This window comes from Colossoma macropomum, unplaced genomic scaffold (assembly GCF_904425465.1).
Source record: "Colossoma macropomum unplaced genomic scaffold, Colossoma_macropomum, whole genome shotgun sequence".
In the NCBI taxonomy this organism is placed as follows: Eukaryota; Metazoa; Chordata; class Actinopteri; order Characiformes; family Serrasalmidae; genus Colossoma; species Colossoma macropomum.
In genome coordinates this window covers 32584491-32611927 of record NW_023494784.1, presented here as the reverse complement: position 1 = coordinate 32611927, position 27437 = coordinate 32584491, and the positions used below count along the sequence as shown (strand labels likewise).

The 27437-nt window shown below is 38.4% G+C and overlaps 2 protein-coding genes across 2 annotated transcripts; one reads left to right on the top strand and one right to left on the bottom strand.

The window, feature by feature from the left end:
* The first annotated feature begins 257 nt into the window (after window positions 1–257).
* Window positions 258–21210, top strand: vil1 (villin 1). The gene is made up of 21 exons (XM_036569287.1): window positions 258–374; window positions 5158–5328; window positions 9419–9527; window positions 9649–9723; window positions 9834–10030; window positions 10632–10740; window positions 11594–11704; window positions 11817–12019; window positions 12230–12308; window positions 13396–13494; window positions 14125–14278; window positions 14398–14498; window positions 15261–15398; window positions 15978–16136; window positions 16284–16463; window positions 16952–17097; window positions 17227–17371; window positions 18288–18476; window positions 18565–18633; window positions 19536–19685; window positions 20506–21210. Exons 3-21 carry the CDS (start codon window positions 9447–9449, stop codon window positions 20617–20619), a joined length of 2499 nt encoding a protein of 832 aa, XP_036425180.1. The 5' UTR covers window positions 258–374; window positions 5158–5328; window positions 9419–9446; the 3' UTR covers window positions 20620–21210.
* Window positions 21211–23971: 2761 nt separating this feature from the next.
* LOC118807285 (spermine oxidase-like) lies at window positions 23972–27411 on the bottom strand. The gene is made up of 3 exons (XM_036569260.1): window positions 26068–27411; window positions 25476–25659; window positions 23972–24338 (listed from the first exon to the last, which is right to left on the bottom strand). The coding sequence occupies exons 1-3, from the start codon at window positions 27228–27230 to the stop codon at window positions 24210–24212; spliced, it is 1476 nt and encodes a 491-aa protein (XP_036425153.1). The 5' UTR covers window positions 27231–27411; the 3' UTR covers window positions 23972–24209.
* Window positions 27412–27437: the final 26 nt, after the last annotated feature.

Sequence of the window (27437 nt, the reverse complement as noted above, 5' to 3'; positions counted from 1 at the left end):
ACAATTATTGCCAGACATAAGTAAAATGAAAGAAATTAATTGTGTTGAAGTTAATATACATGTTTAAATGAAGTCAACCCAAAGCAGCAAATTCATATTTCAGTGCACAAAAACAGAGGCATGGAGCTAATGGATGCTGAGGATTACATAAGAGAGAGGCGGGTGAGGGTCGCTGGGGCGATGGTGGGCAAAGCTTGGCCACTTGGAACCCTGCACTCTCCCTCTCTCTCTCTCCCCAGGCAGAGCTGGTTAATGAGTGTGGGGATCAGAAGAGGTGCAGCAGAGTGCAGGAGGCTGAAGTTCAGGGAGTGAAACAGCCTGATGTCCTGCTACCAAGGAGACACATACACACATACGCACAGTGCCAGAGGCAGGTAGGAACATTACTCTTGTACTTACACTGCTGTAGGTAGAAGTTAAAGGCTTTTGGACCTTTTGTTAAACTAGATAAAACAGATGGCTTTGCTGGAGCACTGATGGAAGTCTGTGTAGGTCTGAATCATTTTCAGGTTGTGATTTCATAAGCTTTAGTGCTAAAACCTCAGAAGGGTGTGCATATGTGACTGTGGCAGGGTCAGAGGTTGCCAAGTACCTTGCCAGTCGTAAATTAGAGGCCTCATCCTGAACTTTCATATGCAGCTCTCATAAGCAACGTTCCTCACAAGGGCTCCAGTGTTGAATTGCTGCATGAGTTAAGGCGAACAAAAGTTGAGGCCATTAGACCGTTCTAAGAGAGCCTGTACAGTGAGCCAATGTACAGCTAACAAACAAGCCCACTTTGGAGAGTCTGTTTTTCACTCTGAAGCTCCAGTCTCTTCTCTGTCGCACGATCAGTCTGGAAGCTGCTACTGAATTCCCAAATCTGTAGAATTGAGTAAAGTAGTGTCAGTTATCTATTCCTTAAACCATTGGAATTTAGAAAAATAAATGCCTTGACTAATTTGAGCTGAAATATAAACATTTAAAATTAAGGAACGACACCTCAAATGAGTCAAGGCCATCATTTTAAAGGGCCCATAACATGAAAAAACTAAATTTCCCTCACTTTAAAGAGCTTGATATAGTATGTAAAAACTGCTAAAATTGTTCAAAATGCATTGTTCACTTCCCAGTCAATGTATGCAAACTGAGCTTCAAAAACAAACCATTTTGAATTCATCATTTTTGTGATGTCACAACTCACATATTTACATATGTCAGTCTATTCAGCCTACAGCAGTTTAGCCCTGCCTGTTCACACTGCAGTTACATAAAGTGTTTCAGCACTGACTGCTTTTTGAGCAAAGGCAGCCAATTTCATTTCTGTAGCTAAAGCTCATTTACATATATCAGTCTTAAAGGCACAGTTACAAAACAGCCTGCTTAAGAGCTGTTGGAAAATGGACATGTATAGGACACGGGCCCTTTATAATAGTTGCTTAAGCAGTCTCTTTGGAAGTGTAATACATAAGTGGAAATATCAAAAAGTATGTTAGAAACTGACAAATTTTTATTAAGAGAGGGGGCAAAATCTGAGCTGCACGTTATATAAATAATATTATACTAACCATTTGTATAATGGATATTTTAGTACTATTTTATTCCAGTGCTTAAATCATTCTTTTAAAGGGATCTGATTGCCTAAAATCACAGAAATCCCATAGGGAATCAGTGCATTCCTGTCTGATTTTAGCCTTTTTGAAGCTGAAACTCAGGAAGACCTTTTCTGGCCTCATTGTTGGGCATTAAACCTTTAAACTCTGTGCTTATTATTCAGTAATTAATACTGAGGCTTACTATTCAACAACTACTGGTAGTGGGCAGTATGGTCAAAAATTTATATCATGGTATAATTAAGATTACTGATGGTTTCTGTATAAATCACGGAATAGTGTATTTATGTACATTTTTCAAATAAAACCTTTTTGTATGCTTAAGTAAACCATTTTTGTAGATTAACAGTGACGCATTATTCTGGATGTGAAAACAATATATGTCAATCAATATATAGACAGATGTTAATATTGTTTTCTAACCGTAACGAGATAAAGGTGAATGTATGTAAAGCCCACAGTGGCTCCTCTGTGCCAAATGTTGTTTTACATTCTAAAATCATTTTTCATTACACTCAAGTTTTAACCAGACGCTGTCGGAATTTAGTAAATATCACAAGTTAAAACTATCAGTTTTAGCTGAGAAGCTGCGGAAGGCAGTGTTGGCTGAAGTAGCTGACTGAGTAAGGAGCGCTGCCTGCGGAAAGCAAGCTGATCTCCATGCTAGGCTAATGGCTACCAGCTAAGCCCAAGAGACTGGCTTTTCCTTCCGCTCTCTTTAACTCATTACGATTCTGCTCCTTTGACAATAAACTGGACTAACGTAGTTCAGGCTGTAATTCACTACATGAGAGGTAAGGGAATCAGCATGTTTTGCACCATTTATATGTCGCATTATCTGCATTTCTTTGCTCAGTGGTATAATGACAAAACTAATAACTTATCTTTGCCGGCAGAAAGAAGAATTTCAGCCGGCATACTGGATGAACCAGTATATCGCCACTACTAGCAACTACTATAAATAATTAAGTAACTACTGCGAAACCAATATAAAGTACATAGTTAGAGAGTGAGGAGGGGAACTCTGGACCTGGATACACTTTGGCCGGATTCCATTTACATTTTTCACTAAAATGTGTTGCCAGCATGACAAAACGAGAACTGATTTAACTTTTTTACATAAAAAGTATTTTTAACACACACTTCATTTACATTTTTTAACTCCAGCCTTGTATATCCTCCATCTTTCCTTTCACTGTTTATTCTTTCACTTGCTAGTCAGCGCTTAGCAGACACATTCCCACTTACATACAGTGCTGTGAAAAAGCATTTGCTCCTTTCCAATTTCATGTTTCATCTGGCATAAAGCTAACACCACCATAAGAACATCATACCAACAGTCAAACATGGTGGTGATGGTCTGGGGCTGCTTTGCTTCTGCAGGACCTGGATGATGTCACAATTGATTGAACCATGAATTCTGCTCTCTATCAGAAAATCCTGAAGGAGAATGTCCACCTGTCAGTTTGTGACCTAACTGAGCTCAAGCACAGTTGGGTTATGCAACAGAACAATGATCCAAAGCACAAAAGAATGGCTCAAAAGAAACAAAATGAAGCTTTTGGAGTGGTTAAGTCAAAGTCCTGAGTTGAATCCTATTGAAATGTTGTGACCTTAAACGGGCAGCCTGTGCTAGAAAACACTCCAATGTAGCCAAATCAAAACAATTCTGCAAAGAACACTGGGCCAAAAATTCCTCTACAGCGATGGAAAAGACTCATCGCAAGTTATCGCAAGCGTTTGATTGCAGTTATTGCTGCTCAGGGTGCTACAACCAGTTATTAGGTTTTGAGGGGCAATTATTTTTTCACATGGGTGCCCGTTTAAGGTCACAACATTTCAATGGGATTTAACTCAGGTTTTGAACAAATCTTTTTTCAGTGACTGGAACGATTATTTAAAAGCTACATTTGGTGTTTACTCATGTTGCCTTTATCTTAAATTAAAATTAGATGATCTGAAACAATTATATGTGACAAATTAGCAAAAATAGAGGAAAGTGGTGAGTGGGGGCAATTTTTTTCACAGCACTGTAATTGCATAAGGATAATGAAAACACATTCCGTTTATTGTGTTAAATGTGGTCAAGATCCAGCTCTGACCACCCAAACGTGGTTTGAGCGATCCAATCATATTCCCTTCACAATGTGTCCTGGAGGTGTTTACACCGGCTTTTCATTCAATCAAGTGAAATCTGAATGTGATCTGATCACCTAAAACACACAATAAACAGTGTAAAGAGGCCCTAGAATTCTTGGTCTTAAATTCAGTCCATTTCTGTTTAGTTGTACATGAGCAGGACTATTTCTATCAGTCATTGCCACAAATCAGCTTCACAGCAATTCGGGTCCAGGCCACTAATAAAAAAGCCATCAGTCATAGATAAAGCTCTCTAAGATGATGAGGAAGAAACACTGAAAAAAAACAAGACTCAAATGAGGACTGGACTGCACATAGTATGCATTTACAACTAAAAAGAAAAAAAGGCTCAGATCACCCTGAAGACAGAAGTCAGAAAGTCAGGTGTCAGAAAAATGTAGTAGATGTGTCAGACATGTCAGACAGGATGTCCCATATTGATTGTGTTAGACATGTACACACCAAAAATACATGGCTCTTTGAATTTACATAATTCAAATTGGTCAGGAGGTTGCACATGAATACTATGTGCTACATGAACAGAATTCTAGGAACCAAACAATTTTCCAAATCATTTGAACACAGCAACTGTCCTTTATATTAGGTTTTGTGGATTTTTTAAGGGAAAATAAGCTATTAGTGAAATCATGTTCTACAAGAAACAAACTTTCTATTTCTTATTTCTATTTATTTGCTGAGTTTAACATATTGGGAAAAATCAAAACATAAGAGGACATATTTTTTGGTTTATCTTTTTACCAATATGTTAACTTCAACAAATAAACAGTAATCTTGCATTAAAATGTCCAAAAATGTGTTCTTTGTAGAGGATGTGTTATTTTCACTTCAGTTTTGTTTTTGTTTGTTTGTTTGTTTATGTTTTTTTAACAATCATTGTTTTATTCATGTGCAACCCACTGACACTTTTAAATCGTGAACCATCCTTTTTTTTCAGTGCAGGATGTCAGACGTACACGTGGTGGGTAAGAAGTTGAATGAATGTAAGGCAGGATTACACCTTCAATAAACAGGAGTTCATCACCCTAAATACTGGCTTAAACTATGCTGAGCAAAGAGCAAAGATAAGAATTTGAATAATAAGTTTCCACGCCGGACAAAGTGATGCACTGAAATGACAGTAACAGTATCATATGCGTACATCATTCACACTCTAATAACGTATATTACATCAATACCTTTCAGTTTACTTACTTTAAGCACTAAACTTTAATGCACACATTTGAATGAGAAAAATTCATCTTTTTTTTCAGTACACAGTCAGTACAGATACACAGTCAGTACAGGGGTGGTAGGCCAAAAAAGTCCATCTGGGTGGCTCTATTGCTAATAGAGATGTCCAGGAGAGGTTATGATGCTGATAACTAATACCTGTCAAGCAGATAATACTGAACACACCTGTATGCAGATCTCCTACACTTGCCATAAAAGGCCAGCGTGGCTCTGAGTGGTTGGAGAAGGAAAGCCAGGGCGAGAGGCAAAGTGCAGGGGCTGTAAAGCAGGGAGGGAGCGTTACGGACACTCCGACGCCATCTGTTCAATCCTGTAACACCTCTCCATTCAGCTCCTCTCTCGCTAGGTAAGTTTCTCCCTATAGTGCTCTTCTAAGTATTCAGCAGTGATTCTAATAAGGAAAGGGCTCTAGATAGCTTGATAATCGTACAAAACATCTAGCAGAACATGCATCATTACGTACTATTAGATCAGCCATTATTACTTATTAATTTATAAACTCTAGTGTTACTGTTCATTTACTATTCTTGAGATTTATTTATGCAGTACTTTGACCTAAGTAACTACTAGAACACTAACATGTACAAAAGTTTGAACCTTTGTTCAAATGTTTTGTTGATATTCAAAGAGACATTCTCTACCAGGAACAAACTTTAATATGGCCTTTTGTGCTAATTTAAGTGCATAGTTTCTATTGACTTGCTGAATTTAACTTACGGGAAGAAAAAAACGAAAAATATAAAGTATGCCATAACTTTTGCACAGGCCACATTTGATTCTTTTTTCCTGAATATGTTAAATATGGCAAATAAACAGCAGTTGTGCGTTAAGGTGTGTTCTCTGTAGAGGGTGTGTCCTTTTTAGCTTTGACAAAAAACATAACTGGCCGGGGTTTGACCAGGGTGCCAAAACTTTTGTATATAACTAAATTTAAAAGTGAGGACTACCCGTTTTAGTACCACAGATCGGTCCGCAGATGTCTGTAGAGAGGTTAAGAGACCTATGTATGTACACGAATATACCAGGGATGTGTGGAATATGTATGCTCAAAAAGTTATAACCTGCACCCGACTGGATGGATTAAACCTTTGTACAGCAGAGTTTTAGTAGAAGCCATTTCAAATGACTGAACAGTTGCATCTGTTAATGGTTGCGAAACAGTCAAAATGGCACTTGTTCAATGATGTAACTGCAAGCATGAAATAACGCTTGCCACCACTAGCCCTGTCAACCTTAACTTTACAGGAGAAGGAAGAAACAGTTAATGTAATGAGATTTTTTTCCAAAATAATGTTTGACCATTTCTAGTAGTCCATTTGATATGATATGTTCACACAGTGTAAAGGGCAGCTAGCATTCTAGCACTAGCATTAACTGAATACCGTTCCCTAAGGGTGTGGTTCTGCTCTGTTGTCGCTATGTTTTTTGACTACTTTTCAAAGATCTAAAATCTGTCTTTTGTATTGTATAAAATCTTGGCACCATGATATAACAAGCTATATTTCAAAAAAAGCCATAGTTTGGACTGAAGCTAAATAGAGTCCCAGTGTCTCATGGATTGTTCTAGAAAGGCAGATCTGAAGAGGAGAAAGGAGGGGCCCTATGTAAGAGACAATAAGACAGATTGACATGTAGGTGGCAAAGCCAGCATTTACCTCTCACGAGGCCCTATCAGAGCAGCTTACATAACAGTACAACACATGGGCTCCTTGCTCTAACACACACTCTCACACAAACACACACAGCTATGCAAACACCATTCAGAACCATGAAGCGATACAGACTAAGTCTGTTGCTGGGATAATGTTGAATCAGCTACGATTTGAAATCCTGAAATGTCAGTTCTGAGATTATTAAGTCAAGATGGTTTTAGCCCTAGCACAGAACACAGAAGGCAGAATTTCTGTTCATTTCTTTGTTAGTACAGAGGCTGCCATGGCCATTAAACAGACGGCTGTGCCCCTCCCTTTGTAGAGCAAGGCCTCGAATCCAAAGTCAAGCTCATCATTCCACTGAAGAGTCAGTCTTACACACAAGGCTTCAAGCTCATGGATAGGAAATTATTTGTCACAGCTATAGTTTAAGGTCCTACCTTTTCTCTTGCATGGTACAAACATATGTGAGAATGAGTTCAGTGTTTCACTTATAGAGTAAAAATGACTTGAGTTAAAGAGGAATTCCACAAAGTTCTGCATAATTAAATGGGTAATTAAGAGAGTTGATGTAAAATGCGCCTCAGAATTGTTCATAGTAGTGGTGATAAGATCCAGACATTTATACTGTCAAATACCTCTAAAAGCTACCTCACATAATATTATTACATGAAATGGTTACAGATGCTTGAGACACTGTTTTATGATATATATTTTTTTTTTTAAAACATTCATGGCAGAGAGGTACATGCAGGGCTTTGTAAGGAAAAATAATATTCATAGAAAATGTATTTTTAGATTACCACTATTTAATCATTGCATATAGAACTCCGCAGACACATGTAGGTTCGCTGGTCATTTTGTATAGTAAATACAATGGCTATATTTCCACTGTAGACATTGTGACCCCTGGTTCCTGTCACCACCACTGTTAAGAAATCAGAGTCAATATGTTTCTTTACTAACCTAGAATGACTGTGTTTATCTTCATGGTTTAATTATTCTGAAAATGTAAAAAAATCACTTGAATTCCCTTTTAGCTCAAGAAAACTCTAAAGGAACACTGCATCATTTTACAACTAAACTGCTAGCTGTAATCCATGATATCTTCATGATATGTTTTTACATGCGTTCTATGATCGTTCTATCAGCCACACCCTTACTCTGGTTAAGGTTGAGGCTTTTGGACTGTGCAATTTTCAGTGAAGATTCCATCCAAACATCTTTTTCAAATAGCTTTTGCCTCATAAGAGGATCTAAGGCAGGTGATAGTTACTAAGCAGACTGATTCAGATCCACCACAGTGTTACCAACTCATTTGACTCAAATGTTCTATGCACAGACAGGAAACAACACATGAGTATGGTAGGTGTAACAATGTCAAATCAAGTGGGCGTTGGTCATGTGGTTTTGAGGCCTAAGGGTGGGCAGAATAGATGTCAGATCGAGCAGAGGATGCGGTATAAGCTTGATTAATTTAACCCATGCTAACCATGTGAGTCAAAGTATATAGAAACAGCTGGGTAATGTGGGAACACAAGAGACACATTGTACAAACACCATGCGGCAATGTTTTACAGCTCTCGGCTTATCATCAGCCATACTTCCTGTGGAACATTTAAAAACTGCTACTTCCTCCAGAGCACAAATATGAAGTAGAGGGGGAATTTTTAATGAGAACTGCATTCCTTTTTATTTTTTGACCTTTTTAGTTTTGACCAAATGATGAAAAACTTACATTTGGCCTTTGCAATTTCACAATCCACTGAGCCATAATTACAGGAAGTGAGCAACGCACAGAAGCAACGACAGAAAAGCAGAAGTTACGAGAGCATCTGGCTCAACATCCTCACAATTTTTCAAAATGTCAATGTGACTCACAAAAACTGTAATGTATCGAAACGACTTTAATTGAACTACATTTTGCAAAATTTATTTTGTGCTTTTTAACTTTTTTTGCATTTCAACAAGGCTGAACATCAGTCTCAACTGATGGACATGTATGACACAGCACATAGCATAAAAAAAGCAAATATTGATGATTTAAAGCATTACATGCCTATGTATTCTACACTGTGGACTGCACACGGCACTAGGCATATCAAATCTGCTGAGGAATTTACTATTAAAACCAATAATGAATTCTTGATACTAATAAGAACTCAGAAATGAGTCATCTTTAAGCGCTGTTATGTTTCCTTTGATGTCTTCTAATATCACATCCAGGCCACCTCTGTCCTCCATCCTCTTCTGCTTCAAGCTTAACTTCAGGTTTTTTACTTATGCACTTACACAAGCTAAAGTGACATGCAGTGAATTGTAGTTAAATGAAGGTTCACTAACCTGTACTCTTACCTTTCCCAGGCCTCATATAAAGCACACCCTTCTTTAACCTTAGATAACCCAGGGAAAGTCTTATAGGAGGAGAGAGTAACAGCAACGGTTGTAATCTGAACCTGGAGAATTACAAAACTTAAGCATAAAGCATAAAAAGCATAAAAGATGAAAGTGACAGAATATCCATGGAATACCATACCCATACTTTAGATAAGACAAAAATTGTCTGAGGAACATATTTTGTGATGACAAACATTCATCACCAATTTCCTGGACATGGATTAGGCCTCATCTTAGATTTAATTTTAATGTCACCTTTGAAAAGCTTTGTCAGACTAGGTTTGAGCCTAATCCTGCTGCCCCATACTGTAGACCTTTTCTCAAACGGGACTGTTTTGCTTACTGAGAAGTGAGTCTCTTTTCTTTTTTATCTCCTAACTCTTCAAGGTAGGTCACGGATTTTGAAGCTGGCATCATGCCACCGATCGAAGTAAAGACCGAAGTCCCAAAAGTCCTCAATAAAACCACACCAGGACTGCAGATATGGAGAGTGGAGGTGAGGGTTGAGAATGCACTGTTTGTCATGTCCTTGAAGCAATCCTCATGTCATGAAGATAAAGGTTTTTTTTTAATCTGTTAACATGTGGCTTATCAGAGCTCTGTTCCCTCATGCTCAGAACATGGAACTGGTGCCCTGCCCACCTAAAACATATGGACAGTTTTATGAGGGAGACAGCTATGTAGTACTATATGTAAGTATTTACTGCAAGATATTAATCACATGATGACTTTAACAGCTAATACTAAATCCACAATAAAGGTTACACACCAAAGTGTTGAAAGTGCCTCCTTATTCTGTCAGACACAAAAGATCAGCAGCTCCTTCAGTTATGACATCCATTTCTGGCTGGGCAATTCGACCTCCGTAGATGAGCAGGGGGCTGCAGCCATATACACCACCATGATGGACGAACACCTTGGGGGTGTGGCAGTGCAACATCGGGAGACCCAGGGCTATGAGAGCCCCACCTTCCAGGGATACTTCAAAAATGGCATCATGTAAGATCACGTTTACTATTTTAAATGAATTAATTTGAGAGATTAATCTTGACTTAGTCTACTATGGGAAATATGACCACTTACTTTTTAGTAACAAATGTGCACTACAAGCAGGGGGGCTTCATACCCCTCTAGCTGAGGCTTGGCATGGGGCATGATGACCTTAGGCTTATGTGAGGCTGCTCCAGAGCATCCCATTCTATGGAGATTATACAAGCTGTGTGTGCAGCTGGACACCTGTGTCAGTAGTGAATGCCCCTTAAAGTAACTGAATTCTCTAATTAGAAGGGGTGCCTGGATACCTTTAAATGTATGGTGTGACTGAAACTGAAACTATTACAATATAGTCTAAAGCCTGATTCTACTCAGAGAACTTGTGTACTTCAGCTTCACTGAGTGGCCTTGTTTAACGTGAAAGACATTACATTGTCTTACCATTTTCCTCTTAGTCAAGACTAAAATAGAGGCTAATTTGGGGAAGTTCGAAGATCATTGCACTGACTTCTGCTTTTACACCACTGGGCGTATGAAACTTAGAGATTACTTCTTTGAAGACCATATAACCATTTTAAGAAACACTACAAACCCCTGTTTACCACAGTTACAAGAAAGGCGGCGTAGCTTCGGGGATGAAACAAGTGGAAACCAACATATATAATGTCCGCAGACTGCTGCACGTCAAGGGCAAGAAGCACGTGGTTGCAGGAGAGGTGAGAAAAGTTCCAACCTCAACTTAACACAGGAAGTCAAGACTGTAATCTCTTCTTCAAGAATAGGTCACTAACAGCAGACACACCAACTCTACTCCCCCTCCACCCCTCAAAGTATGGCCTTGACATATTTTACCCCACTTACCACTTACACTTCTCACAGTAACAAGAATTTTACATATTAACTATATATTATTATTATTATTATTATTATTATTATTATTATTACTATTATTGTTTTTATTTTTATTATTGGTAACATTTCAGTATAGTGGGACATTATAATGCTCTTGTAGCTCTCTTAAGCATTATCAGGCCAGAAGCTACTTGCTACTTCATTATGCAATAACTAAGGTCAAATAAAAGCATTTTTAATTATGTATTATACATCATAACATCCGCACACCAGTTTAGATGTCCACTCTTATGTTGTTATTAAGATTTATTAACCTGGATATTAGCTGGTAACTACCTTATCGAGCCGGTAGCTGGTAATTAACTTGCTTTCAATTACTCAGCTCATTCTAGTCTTTGTTTAATAAAGTTTTTATGAGGAACTAGTCAGATAGCAGCTAGTGACTTGATAAGGCTTAATTACAGCATTACATGCGCTCTGGAAAGTGGCTAATTCATAGTTGTTGCTTAAAATGTAGTAATTAGCGGCAAATTGGATTGGCTTAGTAAGGGTGCTACAAAGGCATTGTAATGCCCCTGATATTGAAATGGTACACACATGATCACATACTGAGAAAATGAAGTGTAAAAATTCTAAATTGACATGTCTACTAATCTCCTTTATGGACAATTTAAACTACAGAATGTAAAGTGAGAATACATTCTGCTCTTTGCTTAGGTTGATATGAGCTGGAGCAGCTTCAATAAGGGCGACGTGTTCCTGTTGGACCTGGGGAACCTAATCATTCAGTGGAATGGTCCTCAGAGCAATCGCATGGAGAGACTAAGGGTAAACAATGGCAGTTCACAGGCAGTAATGGATTAGCCATTACAAATATACTAGCACAAGTATGCCATGTTCAATCTTTTGCATGTCAAACTGACAGCTGCTGTCCTAATAGGGCATGAACTTAGCCAAGGATATCCGTGACCGAGAGAGAGGGGGTCGAGCACAGGTAATAGTAGTGGAGGGAGATGATGAGAAATCTTCTGAAGAGGCAATGAATCTGATGAAACAGGCCTTGGGAGAAAGAAGGGAAATTAAAGACCCCATTCCTGATGAGGTGGTTGATGAGAAACTGAAGTCTAGCATCAAACTATTTCAGTAAGATCAGTTTAAATTAAGTTAAATTGCACGTTTACATTTTCTTGGGTTCTCATTACATAAATATACTCATGTTAATAAGTTCTAAAAGTGCATCTATGTACTCTATGAACTGTCAAAGGTTAACTGACAATGACAGATATCCAAATCCAGACTTATCTCTCATTAATGTCTGCATAAAATGTCAGCAGTAAATTGTGTTCTGTTCAGTGTTTCAGATTCCACTGGCAGCCTGGTGGTGCAGGAAGTGGCAGTGAAGCCACTAACACAAGATTTGCTAAATCCAGAGGTAAAAAAAAAACTTGCACCCAACCACAAAATACCATAGATATTCCAGCAATAGTGCACAACTCTCAGCCAGTTGCCACTCGAGGCCCTGAACAGTGAGACTGTAATTGCGCTGGCCTATGTACAAGCTTTTCTCAGTTACATATAGCATACGGCACTTTGATCATGAAGCACTGAGATGAAGAACAACCCTGTGCAAAGGCCATGCAGATAAAAAAGGCCCTAATGCCATTCAATAGTCAAATATCAAACCCTACAACCCTACAACCATGGTGCACAGGTATTTTCCATTAATCCACTACTGAATGGAACTTATCTGTGACGAAACAACAAGGCTCATAAAATAATAAGGGGTATGATAAAAGGCTTACAGTAATCAATAACAAGGTCCTTGTAAAGCTACAACAGAAAGATCATCTTCCAAGATAACTATCAACAAGCAGGAATTGAAACAAATTTACTTCTCCATCGAGGCTTTGCTAAGGTACTGAAAGTCAAGCGTTAACTCTGTGGGCTGCTGCGTAAACCAAAGTTAAATTAAGAAGCAAGGGAGAGACAAAGAAAGAGAAGCAAAACTAAGTGAATAAAGAGAGGACTCCTGAAGTAAGCATGCTCAAATGAAATATTTTTGGGCAAATTACTTCAAAAATAACCCTTCTTCTGCAAAAGATATGCCCAGTTACTTTTTATTTATATAAAAAAATAATTATAGTGACTGCCTATGCAAAAATTTGGACACCTTTTCAGTCACAAACTTAAATAAATTGTTGGGCCTTAACTGACTCATTAGAACTGGTTAGGCAGGTGTTGCCAGCTGACACCGATTCTAAAGCATAATAAATTCCCTGACTCCTCAAACCTTACGCTAAATCTCAAGAATTGTGGGCTCCTCTAAGCAGCTGGCAGAGTACATGAAAATGAAACTTTAAAAAGATATCAAAGCGCTTCCAGCTTGCAAGTTCCACTGTTTTAACAAAAAAAAACTCTCTAAATAAATAAAAAACCACTCTAAATAAAATGAAACGTTCTGAACAGATCACTTACCTTATGCCACATCCCATTAAAGACAGGTTTAATCCCTCTTCTAGGACTGCTTTTTGCTGGACCAAGGTGGAATCCGAATCTTTATCTGGAAGGGTAGGAAGTCATCTAAGAGAGAGAGGACAGAATCACTGAACATGGCTGAGGTAAGTCAAACACATGTCTGCTTCATGCTCTAAAACAACGTCAAAATCACAGTCGATATGGATAATATGGGCTCTCAAAGGACCTATATCAAACTAATGTTCCTCATGTTTTTTAATGAAAGAGTTGATGTATGTTGTGTATATAAACATTGTCAAAGTTCCAAAATGGACAGATCACGTCTCAGTCCATGCAGTCCATATATGAAAAAGCACAAACAGTCTGTTCTGAATTCACTGTTTTTTGAATGCGGCTCAATACACAGTGACCAATCAGAACAGAGCTTAGTTACATATATCAGTTTTAAAGGCACATTAACAAAAAACAGCCTGTTTAATTCTAAGGGATGAAGAAAGGTTGGAAAATGGTCATGTAAAAATGAATTGTGACTGTGTTTGATATATAAACCCACACAAATGTTATAAGTGGACCTCCAGGGTAAAAAATGCAATTTTAAATATTTACAATATGATAAAATAATTCAATATTTATTACTGTACTATGTATTTCACATGGTTGATATAGTGAGCTGAGTTCTATACATGCAAATTCTCACAGTGAATTTCCACAGTTCACATAATTGCGTCATGTTTTCATAATCTCTTTCCTAATTTCATATTCTTTGACTTTAGGCTTACAAAAAGGCTAAAGGCTATCCTCCGTCCACCTATGTGGAGACAGTGAACGATGGCTCGGAGTCCTCAGTCTTCAAGCAACTTTTCCAGAAATGGACAGTGAAGGGTCAAACAGTTGGGCTGGGCACGACACACACCCCAGGCAAAATAGGTGAGCATGACCGAAGTATTCAGTAGAAAACTGTAACTATTTTACCAGCATAATCAATAATGAGCTCTCCGTGAAGCCATAAATCAAACCATACTTTGTGCCTTTCAATTTTTCTCTAGCCAAAGTTGAGCAAATAAAGTTTGATGTCAATTCAATGCACGCCAGGCCTGACATAGCAGCCCAACAGAAAATGGTGGATGATGGTACTGGAGAAGCAGAGGTTAGTAATATTTATAACTTAAAACATCTGCATTCAAATGAAAAAAGAATTTTCGGGCACCAATTTTAGACAATGCAGAGGGACCAATAGTAGATGAATTTGGTGTGCCTATAGCTCAAGAGTACATTAGAGGTGATTTTAAAAGTAGTGTCTGAGCACTGGCTACTCCCTAAGACCTAAGTGGACACTTGGCTAATGTTAAAACTGTCCATTTGCAGATTCGCATGGAAATGCTCACTATTCAAAGTTCTTTGGAGCCAAAGTCAAAATTATGTGATGAAGAATCTGGGGGCTTCTTAGACACCTGTACAGGACAATAAACTAAAGCCTCCAGGCAGATCTGAAGCCTTTTTAGCTGTGACCTGCTTAAGAAAAGACAGTAGATCAATACTGGATTCTCTGACTTTGATAAATGTGTTCCAAGTATCTTGATCACATAAAATAAAAAGTTACACATTAAATGTCAGGACATAGTGTGCAAGTTAGACTTGGAGCATGTCTTCGTATGATAACACCAGTGTTTTACATGCTAATGTCATTCAAATGAACTGCAAAGATCATTTGCAAAAGCAGCTTGTTAAAGGGGCTCAGCACTGATGGTGCATGTGTTAGAAATTAAAACTGAAACCAGACTAAAAAACTTATCACTGCATAATAATCACTAGCCCATTTGGGAGAAGTGCTTTCAGACTTTTAACAAGTCAAGTTAGCTTAGCAGTTGCCATATAAACTAAGGAAATACATATCTTTTCCCTTTCTCAGACATGGAGGATAGAGAACAATGAGCTAGCCCCTGTGGACAGAAAATGGCTGGGGCACTTCTATGGTAGTGACTGCTACCTGATCCTCTATAAGTATCAAGTCAGCGGCAAAATGCACTACATTTTGTACATGTGGCAGGTAAGTATCATTCTTTGTGACTGAATGATCTGCTAAACAAGCTGGCATCCAGATTAGAGCTTCAAATATGTGTCCAAACCTGATGGGACCACACTGCTGAAGTCGGGTTCAGATCTCCCAAACATGTGTCACGCTCAGGACGCATTCAAATTTCACATTCTGGCTCTCCAATTCCGCCTTTCACTTTGAACACATTTTCATCTGTTAAACATATCACTCAACATTAGATATATCAGTATGTATCTGGTCCTTTGGGTGAGCCTGTTCAGGTCAGTTTCGAACTGAATTTTGATGGACTTGGGTCAGTATTGGACTCAAACATTGATAATAAGGTTTGGATCAGGTCAGATTCAGACAAAATTTTGTGGGGCTTGCATCAGGTTCAGACTCAAAACTTGCTGTGGGTCAAGCTGGGCTCAGACAGGAAGATTCCAAGCTGTATTTGTCTTCGCACCAAAATTTCAGGCCCAATTAAAGTTAGAATCCAAATCACAAAACACATTCATTTTGAAGGTGACTGGTCAAACATTTTTGTAAACATACAAGAATTCTAATGTATCTCATATTGGATTCTTGCAGGGCCGTCATGCAAGCACAGCAGAGCTGACAGCTTGTGCATATCAGGCAGTCATTCTGGACCAGAAGTATAATGGAGAACCAGTGCAGGTTCGAGTGCCTATGGGAAAGGAACCCCTGCATCTCATGGCCATTTTCAAGGGCAAGATGGTGATTTATGAGGTGGGTCTAATAACACTGTCCCAAAGCTGGGAATATTTCACTGTGTTTTAGGTAAATGTGATGGTGATGCTCTGGATTCCATGAAGTGAGTTGGGAAATCCCTGGTTGGTTCTCACACCTCATGAGAGGTCTTTGATTGGTTCACAGGAAGGCAGTTCCAAAGAGGACTCCACGTATGTTCAGCCAGCAGTAAGACTCTTCCACGTTCAAGGCTCAAATGAGTTCAACACGCGTGCCATTGAGGTGGTTCCCCGCTCCTCATCACTCAATTCCAATGACGTCTTCGTGCTCAGTACTGCCACCAGTTGTTACCTGTGGTACGGAAAGGTCAGTGTCAGCTCCACCACACTTCTTATCCCTGACACCAGAAGATCAGCAGCAATGTCTGGATCCAGCACAGCTTTTTGACAGGAGTTGAATGTGATTGGTTGCTCTCCCTCTAACACATTTTAACATCTGAGCAGCAACATATTTCCCAATGTCCATCAATAAACAGATAAATTACAGATAAATTTATAAATTACATTTTTCCTCCATTAAGAGAATGCTGTTGCCAGATTTTTGGTGTCACTACTACCTAGTAAGAATGGTTAATTTTCCCCAAGCAGAGCACTATCTTATATTACTATGTGCATTTTCAGCTTTGATTCCAATACTAATACTAATAATAATTTGCAACTATGTATGGCAACAACAGCATTAACGTAATATTCCTCTTTAAAGACAAGATTATATGAGAATGAGTAATATGAGAAGTTCTTTCAAGTAAATCTAAAGAAAGTCTGAGTGATTACAGAACTCTATTTCTCCTACAGGGCTGCAGTGGGGATGAGAGAGAGATGGCTAAGTCACTGGCTGACATCATCTCTAAGAGGGAGAAGCACGTCATAGCAGAGGGTCAGGAACCTGCTGACTTTTGGGTGAATCTGGGGGGAAAGTCCCAGTATGCCAGTGGCAAGAGGTGAAATAATAATAGCTATCATCATCAGCATTTTTACACAGTCAAATGTAAAAATTTGTCAAAAACTGCACATCTACATCCCTCAAATCTGACATCGTAATAATCTTCACTGTCTGTTCTCACGAGCAGACTGCAGGAGGAGAACAGCCAGATTGCTCCCCGCCTGTTCGAGTGCTCAAATAAGACAGGAAGATTTGTTGCGACTGAGATTTCAAACTTTAACCAGGATGACCTGGACGAAAACGACGTAATGCTGTTGGACATCTGGGACCAGGTGGGGACCAGCATTCTGGCTTTCTTCTACAGTCTGACACAGGGGTCGGCAACCAAATGTTAAGAAGAGCCATTTTGTTCTTTCAGCAAAGCACCTTGGGAGCCACAATATTTTATGTCCATTTTACCATCTTAGCTGTAAATATGCCTCAGTATGTGCTAATGTGCTAGTATAGGCTAACAAATTTAATACAGAAAACGCAGACCATCTGGCTATGCTCTGCTTTAAGCTCTTCTCGAATTTCCGGCATGAAACCTTTCCAAAAGTACTATAATTTCTTGTAAAATGTCTCTCAACGTCTTTTTTACGAGGCTGGAGACAGGTTCTCATTCACCATCTTATTATTATAATTTTCCCGTTCCACCTTAAATGGTGCCTGCTGTACCACTTAAGGTGGAACGGGAAAATTCGAACAGAAGCTGGCGAACGACAAGCTGACAGTTTCTTGACTTTTTAGTGTTTCAGAGTTTCTTGTTGCAGATTAAACGTATCTGGAAACTTACTGAAGTGCTTATGAATGCAAATAAGTCCATTCGTTTCAAAATGATCGGTGTTCGTCTTAAATATTTCTCGTTGCCGTTTCGTTAGGCGAGACTTGCCTGCATTGCTGTGGCGACCAGCAGTGTGCACGCCAACCCTCAGGGTTAAAGGGTGAATAAACTGTTATACATTAACTCCAACATTTGAGACCATTTATTATTAAAACTGTAAGAACGATCAGCAGAGCTTTATTTTACTGCAAAGGAGGATTATTTTATTTTTACCTAAAATTCTAATTCTGCTGTCGAGCCGCAAGGGGGCAGTAAAAGACCCCGGATCTGGCAGAATATTTTTCCTTGCATGGACTTCAGCATAGTGAATAGCGTTGAGGTAACTTACACTCCTTGTAAGGGTGAAAACTTGCTGCATGTGCTAGGTGTTCTTGTGGATCGGGAAAGGAGCCAATGACACAGAGAAGAAGGAAGCCGTGGTCACTGCACAAGAGTACCTGAAAACCCACCCTGCAGGCCGAGACCAAGACACTCCCATCCTAGTGGTCAAGCAAGGGTTTGAACCACCCACCTTCACCGGCTGGTTCCACGCCTGGGACCCTCACATGTGGAGTGTAAGCACTGCTGTCAACAGTGTCTGTGATGTTCATTTGGTCGTATAGCATCAGTCGTATCAAACTGAAATGGGTTCTGCTTTCTCAGGGTGGAAAGTCCTATGAGGAGCTGAAGTCGGAACTTGGAGATGCAACTGACATCATTAAGATTACAGTGGTGAGTTTCATTCCTCATTTAAAACAGGTTATTTCCTTACTGCAAATGTAGTTAAAACATAATTGGTGTCTGGAGTTAGGTTATTTAGTTTTGCACAGGCTAGTGAGGCTAATGTAGCTTATGAGTGATCAAAGCTCAAAGGGCCCATATCATGGAAACAATAATTTCCTCTGCTTTTTTGGAGTAGCAGAGTGTGATGTGGGATGTAAACATTCACTCTCCAGTCCTTCTAGTCCATAAATGTAAACTAAGCTGCAAAAACACCAGTTTTGCATTAATTGTTTTTGTGATATCATGAAAAAACAAATAATTTACATATAATCGCCTGTTCCGCCCACATCAGTTTAGCCCATTCATGCTGAGGTTATAAGGAGTGCTTTTTGAATGAGGCAGAATACAGGACAGCCAATCAGAGGAGAGTTTATTTACATAAAGCAGTCTTAGAGGCCAGTAACAAAACAGCCTAATTCTAAGACAAAAATAGAGATTGGAAAATGCACATGTTAAAATGAATTATGTCTGTTTTTGGTAGATAAAATTACACAAACATTAAAAATGGACCTAAGGGGAAGTAAGATATGGACCTTTAAAGTAAAGTCAAACATGCTTGTGTGGTTGCTGACATTGTATTACATATTGTTATCTATAAAAAAATGCACTGAAAAAGTAGTTTTTAAAAAAGTAAGTAAAAGAAAATGTATCTAATGTACTACATCTACATTTGGAATAGGGAAAAATTTGTATAAAATTGATTTCTGGAGATTTTGTCCAGCAGGTGGTGCTGGTAAGCCAAAGCCTTTTTTGGCTGCTAGCAAAAAAGAGCCTGTAAAATAAAGAGAAGAATGTATTTTTTTCCTGATAAACAAAGATGACAGACACCAAACTGTGTGTTTTGAGTGCAGGATCTGACCAAGTCTAGCTCTCCGACTAATAACTCAAACAACTCAGTGGGAGTCCTGCCCTCTACTACACGGCCAATCTACCCAGCGGAGGAGCTGGTCAACCGCCTGGCAGAAGATCTGCCAATAGGGGTTGATCCTACCAAAAAAGAGGTATTTGCAAGAAAGAACTAAATAACATTTTAGGGAACACAGTAAAAACACTGCTGGCTTCTATTATACAGTATTATGCAAGAGTTTGAACACCTCCAATCAAAGGACACGTTTTGTTGATTTTCTAAGTAAAAATAAGATAATACTTTTAGGTTCAGCTCAGTGATTGGTCTGGGGAAATTACATGGCTGAGTTAACCAACAAACCTAGCTAGACATGCTCATATTTTTAGTGCAAGTCAGTGTAAAATGTTTTCTTTTTGATTGAATGGCATTCATCTGTCATGGATAAATGGCTGCAAACGGAGAACTGTAGGATTGTTTGGTGTTTATTATATGTTGCTTGATTATACAGTCAAATGAAATTTGATAGGGTACTCTGATTATTGTGTTATGTTTGCTCGCATTTGAAACAATCTGACTGATTAAATCTTGTGGGCCGTGGAAGCTTTTGTGATCGGTTGTGTGGGCCACAAGTTGCAAACGGTTGGGAGTCCCTGGTCTGTGGTAACTGATCACATGCTACAGGTGCCACAGACAGAGACTTTGAAAAACACTGAAGTATTCCATTTAAGTCTTTTCACCTCCTTCAGAACATTTATGGCAATTAGCAGATGCTCTCATCCAGAAGAACTTATAGTTTTAATCATGTTACAGAGGTAGGTGAACGTGGCATTAGGAGTCTTGTCCAGGGACTGTAATTAGTATAGCATAATACATGTTTGTCCAATCAGGGAATTGAACCTTAACCTGCTGCATGGAGAGCTGTGGTGTTACCCACTATGTTTCAGTCACTACATTCTGTTGTCTTGTCTCCTCAGGAGTATCTCTCAGAGGAAGAGTTCAATCTAGTGTTGGGTATTTCGCGTCTGGAATTCTACTCCATGCCTTTGTGGAAACAGCAGAACCTGAAGAAAGATAAGGGCCTGTTTTAAGAGAGAGAGGTTTGTCTCTCACAGAGAGTCTTCATGGGAATCCCTCATCAATACGAACGTCTGAGCGACAGGCTTAGTGCAATGAGATTACACTATAGATGACTGTGCCTAATGTGAGATTTTAGATCTGTTTGTTTACATTTAAATATTTTATTTTAAGTATCCTACAGGCATATAAATAACATCAGTACAATTAATAGAATAAGAGAACCTTAGTTTTCAGAATAATTTTACTTTAAATAAATGATATAAACATCATCAGTGAATTAAATAGAAGTGCTATATATTAATACCTTTTAACAGCCAGTAACTGGACTAACAATGTTCAGTCGAAAGGCAGCTTGTTCACTGTACTGTCTTTTTTTTGTTTTTATATGTTTTTACACTGAACATGCAATTGCCAATTTCACTCCAGACCCTTAAGGAGTTTGTAACTATGCTGTTGAAATAGTCATTTGTAGCAAATAATTAGCACTAATATCTGCCAGTAATATCTGATGCTGACAAACAGCATTAACTGTTGTTCAGTGTTTATAAACTACCCTCCACTTACCATAAAGTTGCTAATAAATGAATGTGTCCTCGTTTCAAGAGCAATTTCATTATTTTATTTACTACACAGTTTTAAATTTGCAACTGAAGTTATAATCCTGCTGCTACACTGAATTCATTTTTCACTCCAGTGAAGACTCTTTTGGGATGAGATATTCTAAAGCTGATTCAAACTCTAAATGATTTCCTCTGAACATTATCATGTTATCTGCACACACATGCAAAATACTGCTCATCTTCAAGTAATGAATAACTATAACAACTCCTGGAAGGAACCATTAGATTAACCCACAAAACAAAATAAGCTTAGCATCCTGTCTAGTTTAGTTATGCTCAAAAAAGAAAACAAGACCAGGCATAATAAGAGGCTTTACAGTGATTTCTACTCACACACACTCACAAATGTCTGATTTTTTCAAAGTCATCAAAAATCATTTGTAGAGTCAAGAAAATGTTACTATTTTCTCTTGAGAGTGTAAAATATAAACAAAAAACACTTGTTCTCTAGCTGCTAGCATTCATGCTAATAGTGTTAGCATAGCATTGAGCTAGCTAACGTTACACTGGCAAATTATTTCCAAAGTGATAATTCTAAAAACTGCACATCAAAATACTTTTCCAGTTTACATTGTGCTTCTGGAGGTCATGTACTGGTGTTTGGTGATTTTTTTTTCCTAAAACAGAAACAGTGAAGAATTTCTAAATGACACTACTTATACTGAAAGGTGAGAATTTCCAACTTAAGTTAGACACAACCATACAATAAATAACACACAGTACTAGCAATGTTTGGGCAGAATTCTTTGAAAAAGTAGTGATGGCTGAATACTGAATACGCTGTCCTTAATGTATTCGGTAATACATTCAATATTCAATTACAATATGTAAAAAGTAACACATTCAGAATACATTTACAGTGGTTATTGATAAGGTACATAGGGAAAACTGCTTTTTTATTTAATTCACACTGTTCTTTGCTGTTACTGGTGGCAGTTTTTTCATTCTTATGGTAGTATGTTTAATGAAAAATTTCAAATTCTCAACATTATTTTGGCTCTCATGGCATACTTTAGTTCACTGCAGGTCATAATCCCACTGCCATCTCATGAACTAAGCAAACAATTTGCCTTAGCACAAAACATCTTGCAGACCTGACTATAATGTGGGCATGTGATTTTTAGAAAACATGTATGTAACTTGCCATGAAATGCATGCACAAGTCCATTACAACACCAAAGCTAAGCTGATTTATTATTTGTGAAGTTCTGCCATCTCTCAAAGAAAGTTTAGTAATGCTGTGATTAATAACTGATCATCACGTGTTTATCAGTCTACTCAGGCTTTAGTCAGAACTTCACTCCACTGCAGCACTATTTAAAGTGCAGTGGGAAAATTTGAACAAGACGCTGGAGAAGTGACCAACTTTCTGATAGGCTGGTGACTATGAATTTTCATCATATAACTATAATGTGTAGCTGCTCAAAAAATGGGTAAACTATGTTTAGGATGGTTAAACCTTTGCTATATCCCTTTATCATTGACTCCGGTGCTGTTTTTGGTTAAATTTAAGTGTCGAGGAGTCATTCTCCCTTTACACATGCAACACACACAAATTACTGTAGTTTCTGTAGTACATATACAGGAAAGGTCAGAGGTGATCAATTTTCTGAAAATTTTAAGGCACAAACAGTCATTCAGAGTGGTTTCGTGTGAAATAAGTCATTCTTACAGAGTCAGAACTGTTCACAGTGGTGCTGATAGGAACCAGACGTACAAAGGGTTTAAAGCTACATCACAGAAAGTTATTACATGTAATGGTTATGAATATGCTGCCAGATGCCTGAGACACTGTTTTATGATGGTTTTGAGGTAAAGTTTTGGCCTAAAACTTTTTTTTTTAAATCCATTAATGGCATAGATGCATATGCAGGTAACAGTATCCAATGAGAACACCTTACATCTTTGTGACCTCTGGTTCCTATCACCACCACTGTAAGTAAAATCTCGTTTCTTTACAATGCACCATCACACATCAGATCACTCTAATTACCTTTGTTTACATCTCAATGATTGAAATATGTGTGCATTTTTAAAAATGAGTGTAATTTTCTTTAATATACTTTGTAAAGTCAGCATGTTGGCTGTAAGCTTATACCACAGGCAGGCAAGTTGAAGAATCTACCACATTGCAGTTTATTTTCCAATTTCAGTCTAACATGACTGGATCTACTGTTCATACAATGTTCCTGAAAACTTTTTACTAACTGGTTCATATGTGTTATGGATAAAACTAAACTATGCAGATTAGTAGTAGTGAAGGGCCACCTGGATGTTTTATCTTGTCATTTATGTTTTGTCATTCAGGGAATAGTTGGTTAATGTGAAGTGCAGTTATATACCAAAGTTTGGGCACCCTTGATTAGACTATGTTTTGTTGGTTTTTCAATGTTAAACTCAGGAAATCGATAGAAATTAGGCAATACAATGTGCAGAATTGCCATTTTTAAGTTTGCTCCCTGTGGAGGATGTGTGCATACAACTGTAGGTACAGAGGTGAATTATTTGCTGGATATGATAGCTATAAAGGTTTTACACGCTGTGGACTGTACATTTAAATCAACTGGACTGTACTTCATTTCTACACAGATCTCATACATACTAAAGTAAAAAGCAGTTGTACACTAGCGCCATCTTTTGAAAATACAGAAAATACTTTATATATATATGATGATAATTTTTCACATTTTACTCAATTCTTCATTCAAAGCTCATTGTTTCTGCAGAACTTTTTAGAACAAAATGTAAATATTATATTTTAATTAAATTTACTGAATACAGGAAAAATTATTTACTTTACATATTTTGAAGTAAAAAAAATGGTCAAAGTACATGAATGAATTTGTCCTATATCGTACAAAAAAAGGTCAGTTTATCTATCAGATCATTCTACTTTAACATAATTACTGACTGTTACCAACACTTAAAAAAATCATGCTTCCAAATGTTATTTTATTTATTACCATCATAAAAATCTAGGCTCATTTTCTCTTATTGGAGTAGTGGTTTATGAGTCTCTGTGCTTCTCTGACCCCTGAGAGGTAGGCTCCATGGGTGGTGGTGTAGAAGTTCACATGAGTGGCTTCTCCTGCAAACAGCACCTGCAGAGGCTTTACAGACAAACAGTTAATTAGCTTCAAGGTAAATGCTGATCAACGATCTGTCAATAAAGTCATAGTAAAAAAGAGATGAGTCTGATCCTAGATCAGCACTCATACTCTGAGAAGCTTTATGAATACAGGCCCTGTTGTCTAAAGTGGCTACATATTAAAGTTTAGTTAATTTTTTTAGTTCACAGTAACTCATACTGTGCTTTAAACCACACTGTTTGAACTTAATGAAGACCCTGATGCAGTTTAAGTGGGTTGAGAGAAGTTTTGGAGATGAATTTATGGAAAAGATTTGGGTGACCACTGAATTGTAGTTTTTGTTAGCAACTTTAGCCTCATAGCTGCAGTGCTAAAGAAGATAAATCTGGACCCCAGTCATGTCTTGGCTGTTCGACTACATCTGGGGTGAGTGGTAAATTAGACTTTTTAGTAAACCATTCCTTGAATGACCCAGTCCTCCATGGTATATGGTGTATATATAAAGTATTAATCTATTTCATATGTAAGTTAATGTAAAGAAACTTCATTCCTGGCAATTACGGAGCACTTCTACTGGACCATTCATTATGAAATTTCTATACGACATAAAGGGCAGAGATAAAATCCACAAAGCTTCTCAGAGGAGGAGTGCTGATTTTTTAATAAGGGTCCTGTTTCTGTACTAGGCACAATCCCTTGCTCCACAGCTCCTACAGTTGCAGTAACTCCTGCCAGCCTGATGGCGGGGCTGCCACCCAAATTATATCTTGTTATAAACACCCACTGCACCATTTCAATAATGTCATTTCCTTCCTACAGTTTCTGCCCTTGGTTAATTGCAGTTTTGCAAACTCTGACTCTTCACTGTTTACCTTTGTGTAAATTTGAAACTGGTACTTGTGACCAGTTCTTGAAAAAAAAAATCTGCCTTACACATGAAACTAAAAAAGAAATAACCAAATACACCCAGTAAAAGGATTTCCCAACATGGACAAACAGTGCTAACTGATATATATATATATATATATATATATATATATATATATATATATAATATAAATATAACTGATAAGTAACTGATAAATATAACTATACATATAATATAAATATATAAGGTGGTACATCGAAAAAATGAACAGCACAAAACTGCAACTGTACCTTGCCAACTGAGCCTTTACTCTGTGGAGGAAGAGGTGCCGCTAGCTCTTTTTGTTTGTGCACACCATTTACTCCCTTCGGAATTAATGTGTAGGAGCCAAGGACACGATGGTCATGACCCCACCTGGAGATCAGCACTTGGGACACATCAGGAACAGACCAGCCGGTGAAGGACCTGAGCAGTCTTTCAAAATAAAGACAGTATATGTCAGCAATGTCTTCTTCAAAACCTGCTCTAAATCATTCCTGTGTGAGATAACATGACATGTAGTGTCATAAAAAAGGTACTGTGCAGGTACATTTTTGTTCATCAAGGTACAAACAATGTAAAGGTACCCTTGAAGGTACATCAATGGTTTTACAATCTAATTGTGCACTATAATATATTTTTCCCAGAAGAAAGGTACGTATTTGAACATTTGCATGATCTAACTTTTAAAACAGAACCATCAAATAAAAAGCCAGGAGTCAAGGCAGGGTGTGGGAGTCAATACCATTAAAAAAAACGTAACTGCAAATTAATATAGTACAGTTATGTTCGCTAACTAAGGGTACTGAAGAGGTAAGAGGCTTTTCTAAGAGTGTACAGTACCTCAAACAGGTGTCTCCCACTTCACTGTCCTGAAGAGTCTCCATATGAAGGGCTTCTCTGCCTGTGATCCAGCCACAGAGTACTGTAGGGTGGCGGGCCACAGTATCAAAACCACAGATCTTCTTGAACCATGTCTCTTTCCAGTCATCTCCTTCAGTTTGAGAAGTGTAGACTGACTTATCTTCAGGCCCCTCATCCCACACAAGTTGTATTCCAGCACAGTCTTCAGGCCAAAACCTCTCACTAAAGCACAGGAAGATCTTGTCTACCAGACCAAAGCCGAGGTTCTCAATAGCATCAAGCTTAGATTCTGGTAAAACTGGTTCAAACATGGTTGCCGCCTGTTGCTTTAAAACCCCCAAAGACACAGTCACAATTACATGGTCAGCTTCAAATACTTCATCATTCTCACAGATCACCTTCACAGGATGGCTCATCTCTCTGCTCTCAGTGCCCTGGGATTTCTCCTTCAAGTCCCAGTGGATGCTCTTCACTGGTTTACTGCTCAGGATCATTCCTGAAGGCAAACGTTTCAACAGGACTTCTAATATTGCTTGATAACCACCAGGGCCCAGTGAATTATAGAAGTCTCCATCCAGTTCAATATATTCACTAATCTGAGATGCAGACACTTCAAAGAGGGAAGAAGCTGCCTCGTCTGTGCATTCGTTTCTTTTGCACCACTCAAAAATCCTTGCTCCATCCTTTGAAGATACTAAAGCAGACTTGGAAAAAGCAACATCAAGGTAATCCCCCAAACTCAGGCTTCTGTACTTGCGTTCCAGCTTTGACTCAGAGGCCTTGGAGGTGAGTTCTTCAAAGAGAGAGGTGACCTGGTCAACAAGCTTTTCAGTGAGACGCTTCCCTCCCTCCTTAAAAAAGTAATCATCAGAATCGTCTTTCGAAGATCGTTCAGCTAGCAGATTGTGATCTTTTGCTAGTTGGAAAAGAGGGTTTCCATTCTGTCCATGGATCCAGTTGGCACCAAGTTCAATAATGTTCTCTGTGAATGGCTTAGTCGTGCAAACTCTACCTCCTACTCGTCCATTAGCTTCAAGGATCTTGATGTGCTGAAATCCTGCCTGTACCAGAGTGGCTGCTGCAGCCAAACCTGCAAATCCTGCACCTACCACCACAACTTTTGCATCTCTGGATACGCTCATATTTGTGGTTTTGCCGAGAGCAAAAATCAGAGTCTGTTATAGTATTTTGCTATGCAGGCTGGAGAGTTTGTATGTGTAAGAAATAAAATACAGCTAGAGTACGAATGCTACTCACATCAAACTGGTTCTGTCTAGAGGTGATCTCTGCAGTACGTACACAGGCTTTGTGCTCTTCAACTGAACAAATACCTGTTCAGGGAGTGCCGT